General features: G+C 39.0%; 1 protein-coding gene across 4 annotated transcripts in view; it reads left to right on the forward strand.

Annotated features, from left to right (window-relative positions):
- RUNX1 (RUNX family transcription factor 1) overlaps positions 1 to 23,840 on the forward strand; it is a 257,802-nt gene that overhangs the window by 205,128 nt on the left and 28,834 nt on the right. For all 4 annotated transcript variants that reach the window (XM_089508113.1, XM_089508114.1, XM_089508116.1 and 1 more), the window contains one exon: positions 3,412 to 3,603. In XM_089508113.1, the coding sequence (XP_089364239.1) occupies positions 3,412 to 3,603 (192 nt within the window). The remainder of the gene's footprint in view (positions 1 to 3,411; positions 3,604 to 23,840) is intronic.

The raw sequence follows: 23,840 nt of genomic DNA on the forward strand, positions 1-23,840 counted from the left end.
GAATTTCAACACTGAAAAAAGAAAAGGAATTACACAGAATATGCTAAATCAATGTACTTTTAAAAAAATTCTAACTGCCGCTAATTTGGGTTTAACAGGCCTTGCTCTGTAATCTTGATATTGGCCTCAGGTTCTTGAGGACATGCTACTGAATATGTTCACCATGCTGAATACATTTTAATATGTACACAGCTTGCATGACTGTTTGCATTCAAGTGAAGTGTCTTGAATCCAAGTTCAGATTTGCATTACTGACAAATGGAAGAAAGACTTTGCATTTGAACTACAAAAGTATCAGATGAAAGTCTCCCCCTGCCCCCTTTTTTTTTTTTTTTTTTTTTTGCAAAAGCAAGAGGGAAATGGGGCAGTCTAATGGTGGTAATGATAAAATCACTTCTAGATCCTATGCTTTCCCTCTTTCATTCCTGTGATAATTTATAGCTCAGTGTGGAATCTGAGACACAGCAAGCTGTGCCAAAGGGTCTGGCACAGAGAAGCAGAGACAAGTCTCTCAGATTTGGAATCTCAGCACAAGTTATAAAATTTAATTTCAGCTACTAGGCACTGCTTTTAAGCCTAGTTAGGGTTTTTAAGCCACTTAGGGTTTTTTGTTTTTTTTAAATAAAGTTGTCAGAAAAATATTGTTAAGGTCCTGAGAAAGAATGTTTTTCAGAAAAGGGGACATGCTTAATTTCTCAGACAGGATTAGCTAGCTATTCATTTTATGGCCTGCTTCAGGTAAAAATAACAGGCTGCTGTGTCCAGATTTGATTTAAAGTGTAAGGAAGAAAGAATGAAACATACCTGTAGTAGCTCTTTTCAATGACTTGGTTACACATTTGATGTGCCATTCTTTGTGATTTCTTTGGAAAAAGATTCCTCCTTCCTCAAGAGTTTTCTCAGAAGAACTACAGGGAACTCAGTTGGAAAGGAAAGGCTTCCCAATGGCTGGGGGATTTGGGAAGTTTTAGTTCATGTTGTGGAATACAGTGATATCAACAAGTTATATATAAAAATGCAGTGGGGCCCTAGAAATACAGTGAATTCCATTGCTCTCATTGAATATCAGAGAAGTTTATGGAGACAAAAACTGCAAAAGGATAAGTACAATAACATCCAGCATCCATAAAACAGTGATACCATTATTTGGCCAGCTAAAATGCATAAAATCCATGATGCAAGCTTTTGAAGCTCCACTGGTTTTCTCATCAAGCAAAGGTGATAAAAATCATACAGGAGAATGTTTTTTAAAAATATGATAAAGTTAGTCACTAGCCTGCATTTAGTCAAAATGTTGTTGTTATGTTGTTTGGTGTTGAGATGGTGTGAAGGAGTATCTGTGCATGCAAGTCCCTCCTCTTTCTGTCCATGTGGCACTGGGAACAAAGTATTCCAGTAGATAAAATTTGAATTCCATTAGCAATACAAAAATATACTTCCTCTGAGATCCAAGATGTCTCTGTACTTTTTTGTATTGCTAATGGAATTCAAATTTTATCTTCTGGGCTCTGGAATGCTTTGTTTCCAGTGCCACATGGACAGAAAGAGGAGGGACCTGCCTGCATAGATATCTACTCACACCATCTCAGCACAGAACAACACAACCTCAACATCTTGACCAAATGCAGGCCTGTGACAAACATCATCATATATTTTTTAAAAATTGCCTTGTAAGATCTTTCATACCTTTGCCTGATGTAGAGGCCAGAAGCTTTGAAAGTTTGCATCAAATATTTTAGTTGATTGAATAAAGGTATCACAGTTTTGTGGATGCTGGATGTTATTGTACTTTGCTATATGGTCAACATGGCTACCCCTAAATATGTTTAAAGGGAAAAGAAGAGTTCCATGTGTGATTAGAAGATTTAATGACATCCTGCCTTTCACATGTCAGAAATCTCAGACATCATTTGATGAATTCGCCTCATGCTATCACAGTTATGATTGTGTGCAAATCCTAGTCCCAATGCTAAAGGATTATTAGGATGTTCTCAGACAACATTGGAATATTGGGATACACCTAACCCAAGATTTCTGGTGGAGCACTAGCCAGCTAGAAAGGTAAAAGTGTTGATTTAAGAAAAATAGATGAAGACTCAGTAGAGAGCTGTGCTACCTTCTAATGTTCCTTAGGCTTCCTGAATAAAAATAATTTTGCTTTATTCTACTATCAGTTTAATTAGTAGAGATAGATTTACTCAGATGTTATTACTCATCTCTAGGTTCTCCTGGGCCTGTTTTCAGCTGAAGAAAGGCTTGCAGGATTTTGGAGAGAGAGAATGCCGAACAGCTATATTTATGCATGCCTTTCTTGAATTTTGGGCTCTTTTTCAAGTGAAAAACATGCCCTTAAAAAATCAGCATTGCATTTTCCCATCCCATTGGCATAAATAATATTAGGCAAGATGTACATATCATATATACTTGACTATAAGTTGATCTCATGTATAAGTTGAGGGTAGGTTTGAGGGCCAAAATTATCGATTTTGATATGGCCTGTGGATAAGTTGAGGGTAAAACATAGAGGCACATAACAAAGGATGTAAAGGACTAAACTAAGAAAAACAATACCAAAGAAATTACAACATTCTAGCAGGCATAACTGTGTGTGGTTTTTCAACCCAGGCATTCAAGGTCAGAAGTGCAGCCACAGTGGAGAGAGTAGAGGGAGTTGGTGCTTTGTTTCAGTGCTCCTGGGATGGCCTAAGCTCTTGCCTCTACTCAGAGAAAGGGGGTGGTACCTTTTTTGACCCGTGGATAAGTCGATCTAGTTATTTGGGCCAATTTTTTAAACTAAAATTTCTGGACTTATACATGAGTATAGGTCTATATAGTATATAGTCATATGGTATTTAGTCATAACTATTAGATAGCATCCTAGGTGGCATGTTGATCTTCTATGTCATTGTTGATGTTGTTGTTGTTGTGTGCTTTCAAGTCATCTGTAACTTATGGGGACCCTAAGGTGAACCTATCATGGTGTTTTCTTTTGAGAATTGGTTCAGTGGAGGTTGCCTTTCACTTCTTCTGATTCTGAAAGGGTATGACTTGTCCATGGTCACCCAGTAGGTTTCCATGGCCAAGTGGGGATTTGAACCCTGGTCTCCCAATGTCCTAGTCCTAGTCCAACTCTCAAACCACTACACCACACTGTCTCTCTATTTATTCCTTATCAGACACTCTAATAATGTAGAATGTGAGCAATGTAAAGAAGATTTTTGCTCCAATGCAGTTTAAATTCTTTCAAAGTGAATGTGATTTTAGCTGGATTGAGGCCTTCATGTTTCTAGTTCATAGAGACTAGGTTGTTGCCTTTCATAGAGTGATAATAGGCTGTATAGTAAATGCATACATTAAATTCTGATACGTCTGTCAGACATTTTCACATCTTCTTTCCCCTTCCCATACTAGGACATCGTCAGAAACTAGATGAACAGACAAAGCCTGGGAGTTTGTCCTTTTCAGAACGTCTGAGTGAACTGGAACAGTTGCGTCGCACAGGCATAAGGGTCAGCCCACACCACACAGCCCCCACACCCAACCCAAGAGCTTCCTTGAACCACACCACTGCTTTTAACCCTCAGCCTCAGAGCCAGATTCAGGGTAAGTACCTTCACCCCCATCTCAACATAGAGGAGAAAGTCATTCACTGGCTGTCCAATTCTTGATGAGCATAATCTACACTAAAGGGTGGGGCTCAGGTTGTTTTCTGTCAGTGAGTTCCATCCAGTTTAGATAGCAGTAGCTGTGATGGTAAAGAACAGTAGTCATGAGCAAAGTGTGAAAAAAACCAAGTTTGTCTTGAGTTTCAAAAAGTAGGGGGGGAAACTGTTAGAATATGAAGAACATTGCAAGCCTAAATAACCTAAGGTCCTATCTGATCTTGGAAACTAAGCAGGGTCAACCCTGGTTAACACTTGACTGGGAGGAGTATTTGATTTTTTGTTGCCTAAGAAAATCCTATGAAATTCATGGCATTGCCATAAGTTGACAGGCAACCTGAAGGCACATACACACAGAAGAAACAAGAGAATAATTATTTACTAGAAGAAATGTGACACTGAAAGGTCCTCCACCCAATAGCCAATTTAAGAAGCAAACTATCAACACTATCACAGCAGTGCTACAAAATATGTATAACAAATGGACACAGCCTTCATTCTTCAAAGAGCACTTAAGATGGAGCTTCACTTAAAAATCAGTGAAGGCCTAACAATCATGTTTCCAGCAGGAAAACATTTTCAGGATAGGGGATTTGAACAGAGAAACTGTGACTGTGGAATATGTTAAGCACCCCCTTCCTAACCACTATTTTGAAGTTATCTTGAGGCAGTCTTTCTTTAGGAAAACCAATAGCCGTCGGCTTTGGGATGCTTCTTTTGTGTAATGTTTTGAGTGCTAGTGGCATGATTTTCAGTTGGTCAGTACAACCAACTGGCATTGCTATGTACTATTAGTAGAAGTGCTGTCCTGATGTGTGTACGTTTGTTGTTGTTGTGTGCCTTCAAGATGTTTCTGGATTATGGTGACCTTAAGGCTATCACAAAGTTTTGTTCGCAAGATTTGTTCAGAGGGAATTTGTCATTACCTTTCTCTACAGTTGAGAGAGTATGGATTGTCCAAGGTCTCTCACTTGTGGAGATTCAAACCCTGGTCTCCAGAGTCATAGTTCAATGCTCAAACCACTATACCATGCTGGCTTTTTAGAATTTGTGCAAATAAGACAACTGCTAATCTTGGTAGTAGTACAACTAGGCAGATTAGTCCCAATGACCTTCACTTACACAGAACTATTTCTTCTGAACCAGGGAATTCGCACACATTTTTATTGTTATTTGCCACCATGTCAACTTCATCTTACAGCAACCCCGTGAAGGAGAGACCTCCAGGAACCTCAGGTCATGTCTTGCAAATTCAGGGCTATGGTTTCCTTAATTGAATCAATCCAACCTATCACAGTCTTCCTCTGTTCCAAATGCTTTCCACTTTGATGAGCCTTATCTTTTTCAGTGAGTCACATTGTCTAGTGATATGTACAAAGTATGACAGGATCAGTTTAGTCATCTTGGCTTTTACTGAAAATTCAGACATGTTTTGTTCTAAATACCCATTCATTGTCTTTGTAGTAGTCCATGGTATTCTTTATTCTTTATTATGGTATTTATACCCCGCTCTTCAGCCCTAAAGACTATCAGTAGAACCCTCCTCCAGCAGTGCATTTCAAATGCTTAGATTTTCTTTCTCACTGTCCACCTTTCACACTCTATACATAGAGTCAAAAATTGTACACATGTATATTAAAAATGCACAATAGTTGCATTGATAAGTACAAATAGTACCATAGAACAGTGGTTGCCAGGCCTGGGCCTCCAGATGTTGTTGGACAACAACTGCTAGAACTCCCCACAATCTCTGACCATTGGACATGCTGGCTGGAGCTTCTGGGATTTGAAGTACAGCATCATCTGGATACCAAAATTTAGAGACCAGTGCTGTAATATTCCTAATAGGCAGTCAGCTCATAAATGATAGTCTGATCCACATTAAGCCAATAAGAGCCTCATTGCTTCTGTTGGTATGTTTATTATTTTATTTAAAGTCTTTGTATTCCACACCTCAGACAACATACTCTGAACCATGATTACTTGATGTTACTAGATTTACCTTGTCATTGTGAGGTGGCTGGGGGCACTATGTGTGTGGGGTTTTCCTATCACACATCTTCTTTACACCAGCCTTTAGGAAATGGGAAGAATTACATTACAACAATTTCCCTTGGTTTTAATAAATATGGGAGGCTGAGAAGGTTACTGAAGAGAGGAATGTACAAAGAACAACAAGACACCCTTTTCAGGCACCTCATAAGATAAACATGACAGTTCTGAGCTCCGCCCATGAGAACTTCTCCCAAAACATTTTCCCTCTTTGAACACTTTTCAGATGCAATAGTTTTTCTATAAAAACTGACTGTGAATGTTGGGGAAAAAACATGGGAATTTTTACATAGTATGACATGGAATTCAGTGGAACATACTCCTAAGTAAGCATTGCCTTACAATGAAACACTTAGCAACAGTATCAAACAGCATTACTTCTGCAGTATAGATACAGCCACTGTGATGTTATGCAAGTCTACCCAAAAGTAAATCTCATTAAATTCAATTACCCCTGCTCATAAGTAAGTGTGTGTAGACAATTCTGTTCTTATGCCATTTACTCTAAGCAATCACTTGGCCTGTTTTGAATGGTAGCCCCTCAGCCCTCAGCAGGATATGCTCTAAAGAGAGCAGAATTTATTTTGTAACTTATATTTTGCTGGGAAGTATCTTGGTTCTAGCCTGATTCCATCTGGAATTCCACAGCATATAGTACACAGAGACTAGGAAATCTTATTTTGCAGCTATCTGTCATCACAAAAGCATTTGAAATTGAGTGCTTAAATGATCTGATTAAATATCCTGATCTCTAATGTATATTTTACAAAGGTTTCAAACACATACATAATTAAGTGTGTCTGAAATTAGGATGAATGACATATGGCCCTTTCTGAGGAAGCTATTTTTCTTTAGTTTAGAAGGACATGCTTAGATAAGTCTCCTGCCCTCAAGTTTTTCAACAGGACTGTTCACATGGATGTTATTGGAAGGTTCTCCTGAGAATGTCTTTTGAAAGTTCTCCATTTTAGCCAGGTTTAGTAGCACAGGTTGGAGTTCCTCCTTCTCTCTCTGAGTCTGCAAGACCTAAGCAGAATTCTTGATGAGAGGGTGACTGGGAGGTCTCTCATTCATAGAGCTACTGTAAGTTGAAGTTGATTTGTCACCAGTTGACTACAGCAAAGTTATAACAGCAGTATGTACAGAACCAAGTGCATTCCAAACATTTTTTTAAAAACACACACAAAATACTCATCTACTTCACAGGATGTAATAGAAAAAGAGAAGGAAGACAGTCCAGCCTTTGTGACAATGTAATTTCATTCTTAGCTATATTTCATATGATGAGCTCATAAAACATTGTCTGCAAAAAGTTACTACCTTAGATGCCTTTAAGAAGGCATTAGAGATGGAGCTTTTCCAGCGAGCCTACCCCCCCAGATCTTTTATAAAGAAGAACGGTTTACCCCAAGGTCCAAAGGCTAGTTATTGATTTTATTGCTGTAGTTTTACAGATTGTATTTTAGACATGTATTTTAAACACTGTATTATTGTATTTTTTGTTGTAATCCTCTTTGATCCTTTGGGAGAAGTGGGAAATATAAATTATTATTATTATTATTATTATTATTATTATTATTATTACTACTACTACTTTGGCTGGGTTCAGATCTAATGCAAGACCATGGAGTGTACTAATGTGTACTAATGCTCAGAATCTAAATCCTGATTGAACTAACATATGTACAGCAGACAAATTGTGGCTTTGAGCTGCTCACCTGCTTTTGTTTTCTATCTACCCAGTACTCATTGCCTCACATTTAGAAGTTCACTCTTGTGTCCATGGTGCAACAGTCTTTTAAGGCAGAATAATGGCACTTGTATTTTGTCAGCTGTCAGTGAATTCAGATATAGGGACAAATATAGTAGCTTATCATTCGGCATTTTAAACTAGCTCCAGTCTCCTAAGCTGGAGCCGGGACGTGAGATGGTGGTGGGGATTATTGCTCACTAAATCACCGCCAAACCACCAGCCACCATCAGCCTGGGTCCCAGCCGGGTCCCAGCCATGCTCCGCTAGCAACTTTAGAAGCTGGAAAGCTTTCTGACATCTAAAAAGTGCTGGTGGAGCACATCTTGAACCCGGGCTGATGGCGGTCAGTGATTCGAGAGCAATTTAGTGAGTGATAATCCCTGCCTCCATCCCATGTCCCAGCTCCAGCCCAGGAGGCTGGAGCTGGTTTAAAACACTGAGCGATAAGTTCCATAGTCAGCATAACTGTGATCTGCAAACAATTGTGGTTTCACAACCTGCGTTATCAGTTACCAGTACGGCATGGTTTGTGATCTAGTTTGGTGCTAGATGTTAAAGCAGCTATGATTTATCTGAACAAGCCATAGGATCATACAGTTGTAAGGCACCACAGAGTCCATCATCTTGCTGGCCATTCAGCGTATGCTTAAATGCTTTCAGGAGAGAGCCCATTATACCTTAATGCCATCTGTTTCACAGCCAGCCAGCTTGTACTACTATTAAACTCTGCCAATGTTTAGTCAAAATCTTCTTCCTTTCCATTTTAACCACTTACACCAATCCTACCCTTTGAGTAAGAGAGAGGCCTGCTCCTTCTGAGTGACAGCCCTTCATCTATTTGGAGGTAGCAGTTTTGAATATCTTATCTACTCCATGCTAGGTCTTTCAATCACTCCTCATAGGCCTTTATTTCCAGATGCCTCACCATTCCAGTTATTCTCCTCTGGATTTACACTAGTATGCCAATGTTCTCTTTAAAATATGACATCCAGAACTGCATCCAAGTGCATCCTGTGAAATTATTACTTCTTGTGAAACAATAGGACTTTTAATATTGTGACTGAACCCAGTCTTTATATCAGAAGGTACAATTTGCTTCCCATAATGCATATTTCTGTACTTCATATAACTTAAAATTATAGGCTTCAAAAGTTTTTTCCACAACAAAAAAGTAGAGACATAAAAACTGGAAGCCAAATAAGATGAACTCACAATTTAGACTTTGCACAGTGTTTACTTTAGAAAGCTAATATGGGAAGCCTCTTTAAAATAAGAAACCAGTGATTTAAGGCTTGAACATATACAAATATTTGACTGACTTATTGCCCTAGTCCATAACATGCTTAAGTTAGACTGTACAACAGCTACATGAACTTACGTATATGACATTACATAACATTCCACTGGCATTATGGGGCATCAAAAGATGATAAACCAGTGCAAATGTTTGGGACTGTGGTAGTACTGGGATACTATTAATATATTGCATTGTTCAAGAAAGTATGTACAAGTTTCGTAATGAATATAAGATTCTGCTCTTGGCATCATACAAGAATATATCTTTTTGATATAATCAAAATAAACTAGATTGCAATTCTTTTGAATGGCAGGAACTGTGTTGTTGTTTTTTGTGTGTGCGCCTTTAAGTTGTCTCCAACTTATGGTGCCCTAAAATGAATTTATTGCAAAGTTTTCTTGGCAAGATTTATTCACAGGTTTGCCATTGCCTTCCTTTGAGGCTGAGAGACTGTGACTTGCCTAAGATCACCCTTGGGATGAGCAGGTTTCAAACCCTAATCTCCCAATGTCCCTAGTGCAACATTCAAACCACTATATGCATCTGGCTCTCTGGAGTATACAGAAGAAAATACAATCATCATAATAACTGCAGATCACTATTTGGGCAGAAAAATATTCCTGAGCGATTGAGTTCATTGTCTTTTAAACATATAACTCTTCAAAATAAAGATCCAATGAAACTGCTGTGATATTTTCCTAGAATGTTTTTATGCTTTAAAAATTTGCATATTTTTGCAACCTAAACATTTTTAGTATACAGGAATTGGAAAAGAATTTCCAGCACCAGTTTCTAAATATCACAGGAAGAGAACATAAGCCATTATTTCATTGTAATTAAAAACATACTTTAGGGAAATGTGTGTGAGTTTATTTATTAAGAAGGGTTTTTTTTAATGGTTTATTTGGGGAGGTCTCCACTTAGAAAGGGGTGTGTGTGTGTGAATGCATTTACATTTTTTAAAAGAAAATAACTGAGTTTTACATTTCAAAGAGAAAGAAGTTTATGTTATGAAAGCAAGTCCATGCAGGTTAATTGGCCATAAATTACTGTAATTGACTTCTGAGTTTCTTTCATATATAAGAAAGAAAATACACCTGTCCATTTAGAAGTTCAAAACCTATGGCTTCACAGGGTAGAAGGGGAGTAACTACTCTTTCAAGTTGGAAAAGTGTTTTGTGTGTATGTATCTGTAGGGTTTTACAAGCAGATATTTACATAGGAGAAAATAGTAATTTGCCACAGGTAGCACTGCCTCAGGAAGCTTTATGGAGCAAGTGGCATAGAATGGGATTAATCTGATCAACCAAAGGGTAATCCAAATAATCTCTCAAAGGACTCCCCCCCCCCAACTGTGGTTTATTCTTTGTAAGACAGTGCAAGAAGTCTTACTTGAAAGGCACAACCTCCAGTCCCCACATACTAGAATGAGTAGGTGTTGAATTATTACTGCAGAAAGACTAAGTTGTTGTGCTTTCATTTTGCATTTAATTTAAACATGAATGCTTCCTCCATATTTGCGAATGATTGGAATATTTCTTAACTTTCAATGTTAAAATCCTATAGATGTCTGCTCAGAAGTAAGTCCCCCTGTTTTCAATGCTTGCAGGTGTATCATTGCAGTCAAAATATTTCATTTAAGATTAAATTTAGTAAACATAATATTGTTACAAGGTATAAACTCCTGTATTCTTAGAAGAGTAGTTACAGAGTTCTTTGGATACTGTGTGAAATATATGGAAAAATTTAAGATGTGTATCTTTAAAAAAAAAAAAGGGGGGGGGAGAAGATGATCCATCATTTATGCAACTATAAATATGCACTAGTTTCCTTCTCTCCTCCATCTTTCTAGAATCATTTCATTAAACAGGATGTCTCTGCATCTTGTCATAGATAAAATGAGTCCTTTAAAAATCTTGTCACTAAGTGTGGTGACAGTTTAAAAATTGCTTACAAGCATGTTTCCAAAAATAACAAAAATGGCATTTTTCTAGTAGGATAAGGCAAATGACTTGATGACCAGCTATCAGACAAATAAAGTACGCTTATACTAATATGTTTCTTGTCTCCTCCCAGGTGCAAAAAGCTTTTTGTAAGAGATGTTTTCAAGGTCTACTTTATTATCATATTTTCTTGAAAACATTTATCTTTTCTTGAAAACATTTTTCTTGAAAACATCTATCTTTATCATGGTTCCCATGAGCTAAAGAAATACACTGATGTGGTCGATCAGAAAGAACTTTAAACAGTGTTTCTGTAGGGTAATATATTTGGATATTATTGTTGCTGTTGTTGTTGTTGTGTCTTCAAGTCATTTCTAATTTACGATGACCCTAAGGTGAAACTCTCATGGGGTTTTCTTTACAGGTGTCTTCAGAGGGGGTTTGCCATTGTCATCCTCTGAAGCTAAGAGAGTGTGACTTGGCCAAGGTCACCCAGTGGGTTCACATGGCCAAGTAGGGATTCCAGTCATAATCTAGTAGTGGTCAAACTACTACACTATGCTGGCTTTCCATATTTGGATATAGTGTTCATATTTTAGTTTTTAAATCTACTTGATTTCATAGGTTATTAGGTTTAAACCTCAAGCAGCAAATGTTCAAATTGTATTTCTCTAGAATCCACAGATGTAAGTATTACAGTATAAAGTAGAATTCTAGGATAGTGAAGAGCTCTGTCCAATTATATATAATTATTTTTAAAGTGCTATTTCAAAATTAAATGTCACTTTTCATTGACTGAGAAATGGCAAATATGTAGAAACAGATAATCATACAGCTAGAAGCAGCCGCATACATCACCCTTCCACTTCCACTCTGGCTCAGTGCAGGAATTCCAGCTAGAGCATTCCCAGCAGGTAACTGTCCAGCATCTTTTATAAAGATGTCCAGAGAAAGAAACCCTGCCACATCTCTATATGATGGGTTCCATTGTTGAATCACTGTTAGTGTCAAAAAGTTCCTTCTAATGGTCAGTTGAAATCTACAGTCCTGTAACTTAAAACCATTAGACCTGGGCCATCCTCTGGGGTGGCAGAGAACAAGCCTGAACTTTCCTATCTGTGACAGCCCTTGAAATCTTTAAAGAATCTAATCATGTCACCCCTCAGTCTGCTCTTCACATGGCTGAACAGGCCCAACTCCTTCAACCTCTTCTCATATGTTTCTCCATACCTCTTACCGTTCTTCTCTGAACCTGCTCAAACTTGTCTATATCCTTCTTAAAATAAAGCATCCAGAACCAAACTCAGTACTCCTGGTGAGGCCTGACTAGTGCAGAATATACTGTAGTGGGACTATTACTTCTCTTGACTTGGGAACTATGGTTCTATTAATGCGGGCTAAATATTATTTGCCTTCTTTGCTGCAGCAACACACTGCTAGGCCATGTTCAATGTGATCAACTATTGCCAAGCCAAGTGTCTCCCTTCCTATACTTGTACATTTGGTTTTTGTGGCCAAAATGTAGAATTTAATGACTTCTTCTTCTCCCACCCTAACACCACCACTTCAATAAGACAGTGCCATCAGTAACCAGGCTGACAGGTAAATAGGTAGGTAGGTAGAATGAGGCAACTGCCAAAGGTAGCTTTTCCTTTCTGCTGGAGGACAGAGTTGTAAGTGCCATATTCCCTGTGCTACATCCTCTAAACTAGTCTGTGGGTGCCATGAGTAGAAGGTGGCATCCAAACGCTATGGCTGCAACTGCCTTTTCAGTCAGTTCCTATTCACCTCCTGTGAAAAATCTTGTATTTTGCTTTAGGCAACAAATTGTCTGAGGCAGCCTTGTCCATCAGCAGTGGCATCAGATCATGAATCAGAGCTGTGTGAGCACAGAAGAGTGACAGTACACAAGGGTGTAACTATAGAAGGAGAGCAAAATGAGGACATTGCCCCAAGTAAGAATTTTGCACCTTCCCCAATGAAACTTTCCTTCAGTCCCAAAATTTACAGCATTGCAATAATTTTAAACTTCAGTTACTCTTTTAGCAATGCTGTTCAAGCATGCAAACAAAAGTAGTAGGCAAAGGTAACTAAGGGAATGTAAGAATAGCAAATACAACAGCTTCAAGTATTAATGATTCTAAGTGTCTCACTCTCTATAATGTAGGACATTTGGGGACTGAAGGAAAAATTCATTTGGGGAGTAGCATTCTTATTAGGAAGATGCAATGTCCCCCCAGCTACACCCTGTTTTATCATGTTTCATTCTCCTATGATCAGAGTACTTGTGTGAAATTAGGCTCTTTATAAACCAGTAGTTTCCAGTTTAGATGCCAAAGAGATTAATTATAGGCTTCTTGGTGAAAAGCACCTTTATCAATAAAAGTCACAATAAAGTCTTCCCCAGATCTTCCAACAATTTTTCATCCAGAATAAGAAGTAAATTATAGTTGTACTTTTCAATTTTTTCCTGCTGTGGCAGAAAACATACTTTTCTGTTTGTGTTTTAGAACAGTGGTTCTTAACCTTTTCTTTACCTTTTAATCTTTTCCTTCCATGGACTCCCAAGGCTTAACTCAAGATATGAAAACCTAATAATACTAATAATACCAATACTACTACTACTACTACCACTACCGATACTAAAACACTGAATCATACCATCTGTTAAACCTTCCCTCAGAGATGCTGGAGAGGGAGAGTAGCCTGGGGCAGATTGAACAGCAGTTCCAGGCCAAGCCAGCCTTTGGCTTGGCTCATGCCACATGGCTACTCTGCTGCGGGAAAGAGATGACCTGAGCAGCCTTCAAGTCTTCATGGATCCCCTTCCCCCATCATGGCCTCCTGAGGTTCTGTGGACCACAGGTTGAGAACCATTGTTTTAGAAAGAATACCCCAACTTTCATCTTACTGAAGATGGCTAGCAGGACAGTTTTCTCCAAATGATTAAGAGGAATAGTCTAAGGAGGAAGCAGAATTATTGCACCTTGTCTGTACTCTGTTCATCTTTGGCTGAATCCACGCTGCAGAAATAATCCAGTTTGACACCACTTTAAATGCCCTACCTCAGTGCTGGCCAACTCTGGGAAATGTAGTTTGGTGAGATATTTAGCCTTCCCTGTCAGAGAAGTATGGTGCCACAACAAACTACAATTCCCACAGTTCTGTAGAATTGAGCCATGACAGTTAGCGTGAGTCAAACTGGATTATTTCTGCAGTGCGGATGCAGCCATAGGCATTCTGGTGAATTCATGTGTGCACATTTGACTGATGAATTTTTTTTTGTAAAGTGCAACAATTCTGCTTCCTCCTTAGGTTATTATTCCTAATCAGCCGGAGAAAACAAAGTTAACTGTTTGGCAATGAGATGAAAAAGGAATTCTCCCAATACAAAGGATTATCACTTTGCAGATCAGATGAGGATAGTCCCCATTTTGAGGGTCTAGTAATGAGAGCTTAATTTTTGTGAGTTACTTTCTCTACAATCACTAAGTAACACCAAACAGTTTAGCTTTTGTTTCTCCCCCCTCCCTCCATCTAGTTGCACTATCCAGAATTAAACTCCTGCATTTAAAACAGGAAAAAAAAAACTATGGGCTGGAACAGATCAGCAGTAAGTGCTGACTTAGGGGTGGTGTGGGAGTGTGGCATTTAGATGACGCATGCCCTGACGCTGCCCCCAAGCCGGTGTCATGCCTCCTGCCCGACCAAATGGCAGGCAGCGTTACAGTGCTCTGGCAGCATGGCATTTATATACCGCATGCAGCAGGAGCTCCGCAAAGCTGTTGTGGCTGCAGAAAGGGCACCCTTTTGTCAGCTCAAAAGGGAGCGGCATTTTGTCACCTCTTTTTGAGCTGGCAAATAGCTGGATTGGGGCCGCAACGTGCGGTTGCCACAGCCCCAATCCAACACTCAAAGGGGCAGTGTCACATCGCCCCTTAAAGGACATTTCCTTTGGCCCTACATTCCCCTTTATTTCTGCTTCTTGTCTATGAAGTAACCTGTGTATTTTGCCTGAGACTGAAGAAAAACCTGACTATTTTCTGAACTTTATATTTTCAAAAACTGCAGGAAGGCGATTAACCATTCCACTTTTCTGCTTCCTAACAGACCTACATGTAGTTTAAAACCTGCACAATACCTAGTAGGTCCTGATCCACTGAAGTCTGCTTCTCTTCCTACACATTATCTAAAGACTTTGGCCCTGAAGGCTCCATGACTTAAGCATCAAGTTACTTGTTACTCATTGTCACTTGTTGAACTTGACCAACAAAACTTGAAGGCTGATTTTTGGGAAAAGAAAAACTGCCCACCAATAAGGATATTTAGCACATTAAACACAATGATTGATACTTTTTATTCCCAAATTATCTTTGATGATTCAGGTTAGGAAAGAATAGGAAAGACTCCTGACTCCTAACTCCCGATGTGCTCCCCCCCCTGTGGTTTTATTGTTGTAGTTTGTGTTTTTGATGTTTTGTATGACGTTTTGTATTTTGATGGTTTTAGATTGTATTTGCACATGCTGTTAACCGCTTTGATTTTTAGAAAAGCGGTATATAAATAAAAAAATTATTATTTATTATTATAGCAAATGAACTCAAATATCAAATAATTAGTGCAGTATTGAATTAAGCACTCAAAGCACCCAGTGTGTTTTATATATACATTATAACAACGTTGAGCTATGGAACATAATTATTAACCCCATATTATCAAGTGGTGAGACATTAGGCTTGCTGGGACTTCCTAGGTTAATCATATTTCCGTGACAAACACAGGACATTGGGATAGCAAAAATGGGATGGAGTTATGTAATATTCCATACTCATAAAAACGTAAGACGATAACAAAACTTTATTATATAAATATATTGAGTTAACAATTATTCTTCAGTGACAGAACTCAAACAAAAATTTAAGTAGACATAGAGGGGGACTGTATTTCATCACGATCGTACCAGGAGTATTTATCTGACAAAGTAATCTTACACAGAAAATTTTGATCTTTCAACACCTTATCATAAAAATTCTCACACTCCATGATACAATTTTGTTTTAGTAGTTACAAACACTTCATGCTTTCTAGACACTAAATTGTTTACAAGATTTTCAGGGAATATGGCTACTTTGGTAGCTGAAATATTATCTTTTTCAATGAAACTAATGTATATTTGAAATGGAAACACATGATTTCTTGCAAATTACAACCACATTTTCAAACAGGGATCTTCAACCCATTTGTTATTTCCTGCATGGCAGGGGGCTGGACTGGATGACCATTATGATCTCTTCCAACTCTATGATTCTATGATTCATAACACAACAGGGCATTTTTTCTTGAAAAAAGGGGGCAAAATTGACATTTATATTAAAACAATGGGACAGTCTGGAAATATGACAAAAAAGGTAATGTCTCATTTTAAATAGTACGTGTGGTCAGCTTATGAGGACTTCCTAGTTAGTTCATGGCTGTTGGAAGACTCAAAAAAGAAACCTCTTGGCTTATGTCTCATTCTCTTAACTGTTATGAAACCATAATAACCATTGTGGAAGAAAAAGAAAAATTCCAGTACTGTAAAGTGGTTTTAGTCACTTCTGCCTTCCAAATTTTTTTTTCCTTAATAGGACCTCTGCTTGCAGAAGTTCTTAAGATCACAGCCTTTTAAAAATTTGAATTACGATATGTAGCATTTTACCTTCACTTCCTCTTTGGAACTAACAGACACACTCTCTAAAAGATTTTCAACTGACCTGCATGTTTTCTATCTTCCTTTTTTGTAAAGATGGTGAGATAAAGATTTCTTTTTACATGAACTATTCACTGTCTACATTAGGATATAGCTTTTATGTAAATATAAATTAAAGCCATTAGTAAACTTTTGTTTTAAACCACAAGCTATGTGTTTGTTGTTTTGGGAGTCAGTCTCAGTTCTTAGGGAAGCTTAGGCCTGGGACAGACCGCTGAGAATCGGCAGCCTGCCAGCGCCCATTTTTGCTCCACAGGGACGGTGCAGCCCCCAACGTGCGGACACCGCGCGGCACTTATGTCACAACGGCAGCGCCTGTGTACACAGGATGCCGCCATTCTAACAGCTTCAGTATGTACTAGGGCAGGGGTAGGCAACCCTTTTGAGCCGGGGGCCGGGTAGCTGTCCCTCAGACAACTGGGGGGCCGAAGCCAAAAAAAAAAAATAATTAAATTTTTTTTAAAAAAATTAAATAAATAAATAAACCAGGACAAATGTAGGACAAAATGTTCAAATGGAGGACTCTTTTTTAAATAAAAAATGGAGGACACATGAAAAAAAAATTGCTGATTTTTAAAAAAATGTTAAGATAAATGCATGTTTCTGAGGCTTATATAGACAATCGCCCCCCAAAGGCCCCAGCGGCAATTGCCGGCAGGACTGGGCTGGGGCCGGTCCCAAGGCCTCGCCGGGCCGCATCCGGCCCGCGGGCCGCAGGTTGCCTACCCCTGTACTAGGGTTAAGGACCGTGCACTTGTCACATGGTCTCTAACCCTAGTCTCAGCCCTGGTACACTGCTTATTGGCGATATGTACCGGGCCATAGTTAGACAAAGGCACATTTCTCCTACTCTGCTGATTTAAAGCTAAACCCTAACAGACCTGGCTTTGACGTTTTAGATATTTAAATGTTTTTTCTTTCCTCACCAAAGGCTGAAGCCTTAAGAAACTTAAATTACTCTACGGTCTCTAACTAAAGTACAGTCATAATATCACTTAGCTATGCCCTAATTATTGCAAAAAGTTATTAATTACAAGCAACATGTTATTTGTAATGAGTTACTTCCAAATTATTTGTTTAAAGCTCATGTGAGCCAAGGAATTTTTGCTCAACCCAGTCTGTAACACAAATGAAAAATTGTACTCAGCATAGCTTGCAAAAGGCCCTTTAAAAGGAATTAGAAGATGTTTACACCCAAACCCCGAGTCAGTTTATTCCATTTCTAAGCAATGGGCCTGAATTTGCCAAGATTTTACATGAGAGCTCCCTTATTAAGTTCATTCATATAGCTAATCCAAAAGAAAGAGGTTTCAATTTCATCTCCCTGACACTTATCGCTTGGAAAGTTCAGAGGACTGACTTTGGAAACATGGCCATAGCCATGGCTAAGGAATGTCCTTGGAATAAGTTGCAGAAATCTTCACTCCTCCATGAAGCACCCTCGGTAACCTTGAGCCAGGCACTATCTATGGCTCAACCCATCCCACATGCTTGACATGAAGATAAAATTGTGTGTGCGTGTATGTGCACACACACAGGCATGCACAAATTCTGCTCTGAACTCCTTGAAAGAAGAAAAATAACTAGAATATGTGGCTGTAGTGTAGGATGAAAGAGGCAGGTGAATTTTAATTATTGGGTAAATAATGTTACCAGAAGCAGGTGTGTTTCTTATGTAGGACTTCAGATACATTCAGAAGGGACTGTGAACACATTAGAGTTGAGAGACCTTATGTCAGCAGTATTCATACTCTTTTTTTTATTGGCCTTTGAAGCACAGTATAGACCCATGAATAAGTTGTAATGAAGATTAAAGGTGCTGGTTGCAAAACTCTGTAAATAAAATCTCTCTTAGTCTTTCACTGACAAATCCAGTTTCTCTTCATACACACACACACACACACACACACATACTGTAATCCCCTTCTTGGCAGAACACTTCATAGTTTGATAGCCAAGCTCAAATTACCTCCCATGGTAAATATGACAAAAATAAATAAATAAAAACGCCTTACCTTAAAAGCAAACACTTACTGAATGCAGCTTAATAAACATTCAGTGTCCTGCATGCATGTTCTTGGAAATATGGGACCCAGTCCAAGGGAACACCTTATGAACTCTGTGGCCTTCATGATCCCCTTGATTTCTATGGCTTGTTATTAAGCTGCTACCAACCCCACCTCATGGCAATCATCTTTGAAAATCAGATTTAACAATTTGTGATGTGAAAGGCAGATATGATATCCATATACTTTTTTTTAAAAGGTCTTCTTTACCCATGAGCTTTATAAGCTTTCAAAAAGTTCTGTTTGATTTGTAGCTTATGTGATTAAATCCAATTCTTTTGTTTCATATTCCTTCCAAGGACAGTAAATCTAGGATATCTTTACTGTGACAGTAATATCTGACTAGGTTGTCTGCACATTAAGTTCCAAGATGTAATAGGATAGAAACTCAGGGCCTGAACAGACAAGCCAAAATAATGCTGCTTCGGGTCACTTTGGAGGTATGCTGTTTAAACGCTGCATGTATGCTAAGAGGCCGGAAGCTGCACCAAAGCCACGCTCCAGTCCTAAGGACTGGGATGCAGCTTTGGCGCAGCTTCTGGCCTCTTAAAATGTGTGTTTCATTTAAACAGCATATCTCCAAAGTGACCCAAAGCAGCTTTATTTTGGCCTGTTTGTTGGTGCCCTCAGTTGTGATAGAAAGTCAGTTGTGAGTTCTGCAACCCACCAATTAACAGAGCTTGGAAGAATTATTTTTGGAATATAATTCCTAGAATCTTCAGACCCTGCTGGGACTGCATTCACACAGCATAAATAATGTAGTTTGACACCACTTTAACTGCCATGGCTCAGTGCTATAGAATCCTGGGATTTGTAGTTTGTTGTAGTACCAGAGCTCTCTGTCAGAGAAGGCTAACCATGGCAGTTCATGGTGTCAATCTGGATTATTTCTGCAGTGCAGATGTAGCCTGTTTCTGCCAATTAAAAACTAGTGACTTCAGAGGAATCAAAATAAAATGAAAGTAGTGACGACTGAACATCTTATGAAAGGAAAAATGCACAACATCTTTTTCATGGCACCATCCATTTTTGCTTTTTTTAAAAAAATACTTTTGGGTTCCGGCCTTAGATGTAACAGGCTATTTTAAAATAGATAAGAATATAAAATGCTTCATGAGTATATCAGTCAAATCAAGATGTACTCAAATGTGTTGTATTTCATATCCAGTCAAGAAACAATTATACAGTCATGCTTGAAATCTGCATATTTTCAGGCAGGAAAAATAACCACTACAGAAATGGTTACATAGAACAATTGCAAGGGGAAGATGATGTAGAAATGTAGGCCTGAATCTTAATGTTAGTGCCAATTCTGGTAGACCCCACAGAATGTATCTAAATGTTGCTATATGAAATTGTTTCCATGGGTTTCCAGAGTATCAGGCAGACTAGATCAGTAGCATCACCAAGGGGGTGCAAACTGCACCAGGTGACACCCCACAAGCGCCCTCCACCTCCCTGATGCATGCCACAGTGTGTGTCAGGGAGGGAAAGAATTTGCCCTCCCCCGTCCCTGCGTCATGCAGTTTTACTTCCGAGTAAAGCCACTGGGATAGGGAGGGAGAGGGCCCAGTGCCCCCCCCCCCAATCACTGCCACTTTACCTCCAAGTAAAGTGATGCAGGACAGGGAGTTGGGTGCACACCCTTTGATTCTGCCCTCGAAGCCCCAACCTTCACAATGCTTCCCTCTCTCTTTGTGTATACTGTGAGTAATCACATGCAGAACAAACTTGACCAGGGTTTGATCCTCCTGAAATATCTCGGGGGTTTTTCCCCAATCTTTATAGATGTCAGTCAGCTTTAAGCACACGCCTACTCATGACTATTTAGATTTCCATCACCCACAGAAGGCTTAACCCCTCTCTCATGATCCTGGTAGAGGGTGGAGGATCTCAGGTCAACCCAGTGACAAATGGTGAGCTTTGGGACTTTCTAGATTGTAAGCCCGAGGGCAGGGAACCGTCCAATTAAAAAGATTGTATGTACAGCGCTGTGTAAATTTACAGCGCTTCATAAATAAAGGTTAATAATAATAATAATAATAATAATAATAATGATAGAATGGTATTGTATTTCTATGCATTTCAGTTTAGCAAACTGCCAAAGGCAATCTCATCTACTAGAGTAAAAAGAAGCAGCCCTGGATTTGTTTGCTTTAAGTGTGGTTTAATCGACTTCAAGTGGCTTCTTCTGTCTCAAAAATTTGCCAAACTTAATGCAGAGGTCTAACATAGAGGCTGTAAATATCTTCTCACATCCTTTGGCAGATTTCAGTGTACATCCTGAAATAGAGGCATTCCAAATCATTTCTTGCTTTTGAACAATCTTAACTATGGAGATCATCATACAGACATTTTTGCCCTGGCCGTGCACAGGATGGGATCAGGGCAGAATGGGGAAAAACAGGAGTTGTTGTACAGTAAATTGCTGCTGCACTGCTGCTCAACATTCCCCCGTCCCCCCAGACGCACTCTGCCAGCCGATTTTGATGATACAGAAGGCTTCCATACCACCAAAATTGGCTGGCAGAGTGTGCCCAGGGGACAGGTGCTGGTCGGTCACCAGTGCAGCATCAATTTACCATGTGATAACACTCGTTTTTCCCTGTTCCACCCCATCCTGTCCTGTGCACCACCAGGGCAAAAATGGCCATGCGATAATCTCCTATGAGATTGTATGTGAGGTTTCTGAGATACACACACACACACACACACACACACACACACACACAGTCAGCTCTGCATATCTACATATTCTTTATTCATGGATTCAAACATACATGGCTTGAAAATATTCCAAAAGTATATAAATTATGAGAAACAAACCTTGATTTTGTCATTTTAGACAAGGGACATCATTTTATTGTCCATTATATTTAATGGGACTTGAACATCCAACCCCAGCAGATACAAAGGGCCCACAGTATGTATGTGTATATATGTATGTATATATGTATATGCAGCCTACTTTTTTGCTACTGTTTTTAACCTCTGGGAATATCAAATATTTTTTTAAAAAATAAAATCCCTAAAAAGCTCTGTTTCTAATGGGAAAAAGAAGTGGAATTTAGATATTGAGGGGAAAGATGTGGGGCATATACACAGGCATCTAATAACCTAAATTGGGAATCCTATTGGCAGTCCCACCTAGAATAGATTGGCAGAATCAATGGGATTTACACAAATGTACCAACAGCTGATTCGGTGCTATTCAACAATTGAGTCAACAATTGAATCAAGGATAAGAGTACTAATAGGATTCAGGTATCTTCTAAAATATTTGTTTAGACATCTTTTAAAAGGCTGTCTTTGTAGATCTCTCAATTTGCCCCCCTCCCTTTCCTTTAAGTAAAGGAAAAAGAAAGGAGAAATTTCACCTTCAGATATTTTATTAAATCCCCTTATTTCTTCCCTACATTTTTCAGTACTTTCCTCCCTGTTTATGTGAGGCTAATCTGTTGCTTCCGTTCATGAATTTTGTGTCATCAGATCACACTTGCAGCTGTGGTTGGCACTGTCCAGCCAAAAACCATAAACCCAAACAGGTGGGTGTGACAGAAAAGCAGCTACCAGCAGGACTGTAGCTGTGTGACCGTGTTGTCCTGTTGTGGGTGAGGATGTGAATGATCTGTTTCCCCTGAGAGAGAAGTGTTGTGATACACTTTTGGGAAGAAATTAGCAATAACAATAAAGGAGAAAGCGTGGGAGGAAGAGGTGACAGGAGATAATGCTACGTATAATGACAGCAACAGTGGTGTTGGTGGTGAGGAACAGTTCAGCATAAGGATGGAATTTTTTTCCAGAGGATATGGAAGTGTATCCTTCAAATAGTTTGGAGGAATTATACAGGAAGAGCCAAATGGGCATAGGTATATGGAAAGAAAAATAGCTTTGGGAGGTTTGATTTGGAGCAAAGAAGTGGTCTGTGTGCATGTGTGTACTTTCAGGTCCTTGCTCCAAGTTTGTCGTCTCCTCCTTTTCTCTCCGCAGTGTTCCAGGGAACACAGGGTTTCCAAGGGCTAAGAGTCATGCTTGTTACATGTAAGCTCCAACATTAGAAATGAGGTGCCTCTCTAAGTAACCAAGTGGAAATGGAAGCATGTGATATTCACATCTTGCTTGTGGGTAGGTATCTGACCACTGTGTGTGCAGAATGCTGGACTAGAAAGGGCTTTGGGCAATCCAGCAGAGCTCCTTTTATGTGTTTACTCTCATGACACAGATTAGGCTTACAGTATCAAAAAGCAATTTGGAAAATTTATTTTCTGAGAAGTATAAAGAGACACAACTATTAAGTGGAGTTTCTTTGCTGGTTCTGTTAAGAGAAAGGGCTCTTGCCTCTTCAGCATTGCTTGAAAGACTGGCAGCTGAAACCCACTGAGGCTTGTGAGGCAAAGGGTCACCAAGGAGATGTGAATAGTGATGTAAAGAATATTCGTAAAAATTCAATAAACAGAAATATCTGTTATTCAAAGATTTCAAAAGCTTTTTAAAGAGAAGAAATTATGAGGACTTCTCAATCAATGAGTAAGAATTTTGGTTTTTAATTCGATGGCCAGGATTTCAGTATTTTCCATAAGCAAAGCTACCATTCATATTGGGTTTTTCTAGCAGATAAATGTTCTTTAAACCTTTGCCAAATTTCCTTTTGAGATGCTAATTGAATTTGAAATGCCAGGTAAATAGTATAAATGTTCACCTCCCTTGTCTTTTATTTTCATTCGAGAAATCTGTGAAAAATATTTCTCAACAGGGAGAGAGAGAAATAACCTTTTGAAAGTGGGACTTTTGAAAAGAATATTTGTTTTTAAAAAATTGCATCTAGTTCTCGATGGGAGAGAAGAAAAAAATTGGTTTGTTAGAATACTGGATGCAAACACCATTTTTTCCTACCCAATCTCATTCTTTTCAAGGTCATACTTTGCACCCCCTGGCTGGTTGGGAAGGTTGTTGAAAATGTCAGTGTCCCAGCTGCTGATACAATAGTATCACCACTTTTCCAAGAAGAAGAATATTTCCAGGAGTGAGGAACAGGCAGCTCCATGTTCATGTCTCCCATATTATACTGGAGTAAGTAAGAGATGTCTGAAATCTGAGAGCTAGCCTTTGAGCTTAGTTGCCATAAATTTTCAGTATACAAGCAGCAGAGGACTCATATATGGACTCATATATGGTCTTAGCACCATCTGAGCTAAGTGACCCAGAGACCACACCCTTTCAATCATTCACTGAACTTTATCACACGGGAAAAATTGGAAGGTTAAACTGGTCACAATGCAGGGTCATCCAGGGCATTCGGGTCAATTTTGCAATTGCTT

Source organism: Sceloporus occidentalis, unplaced genomic scaffold (genome assembly GCF_023333645.1).
Source record: "Sceloporus occidentalis isolate IW3139 unplaced genomic scaffold, rSceOcc1.0.p SCAF_2, whole genome shotgun sequence".
Lineage (NCBI taxonomy): Eukaryota > Metazoa > Chordata > Lepidosauria > Squamata > Phrynosomatidae > Sceloporus > Sceloporus occidentalis.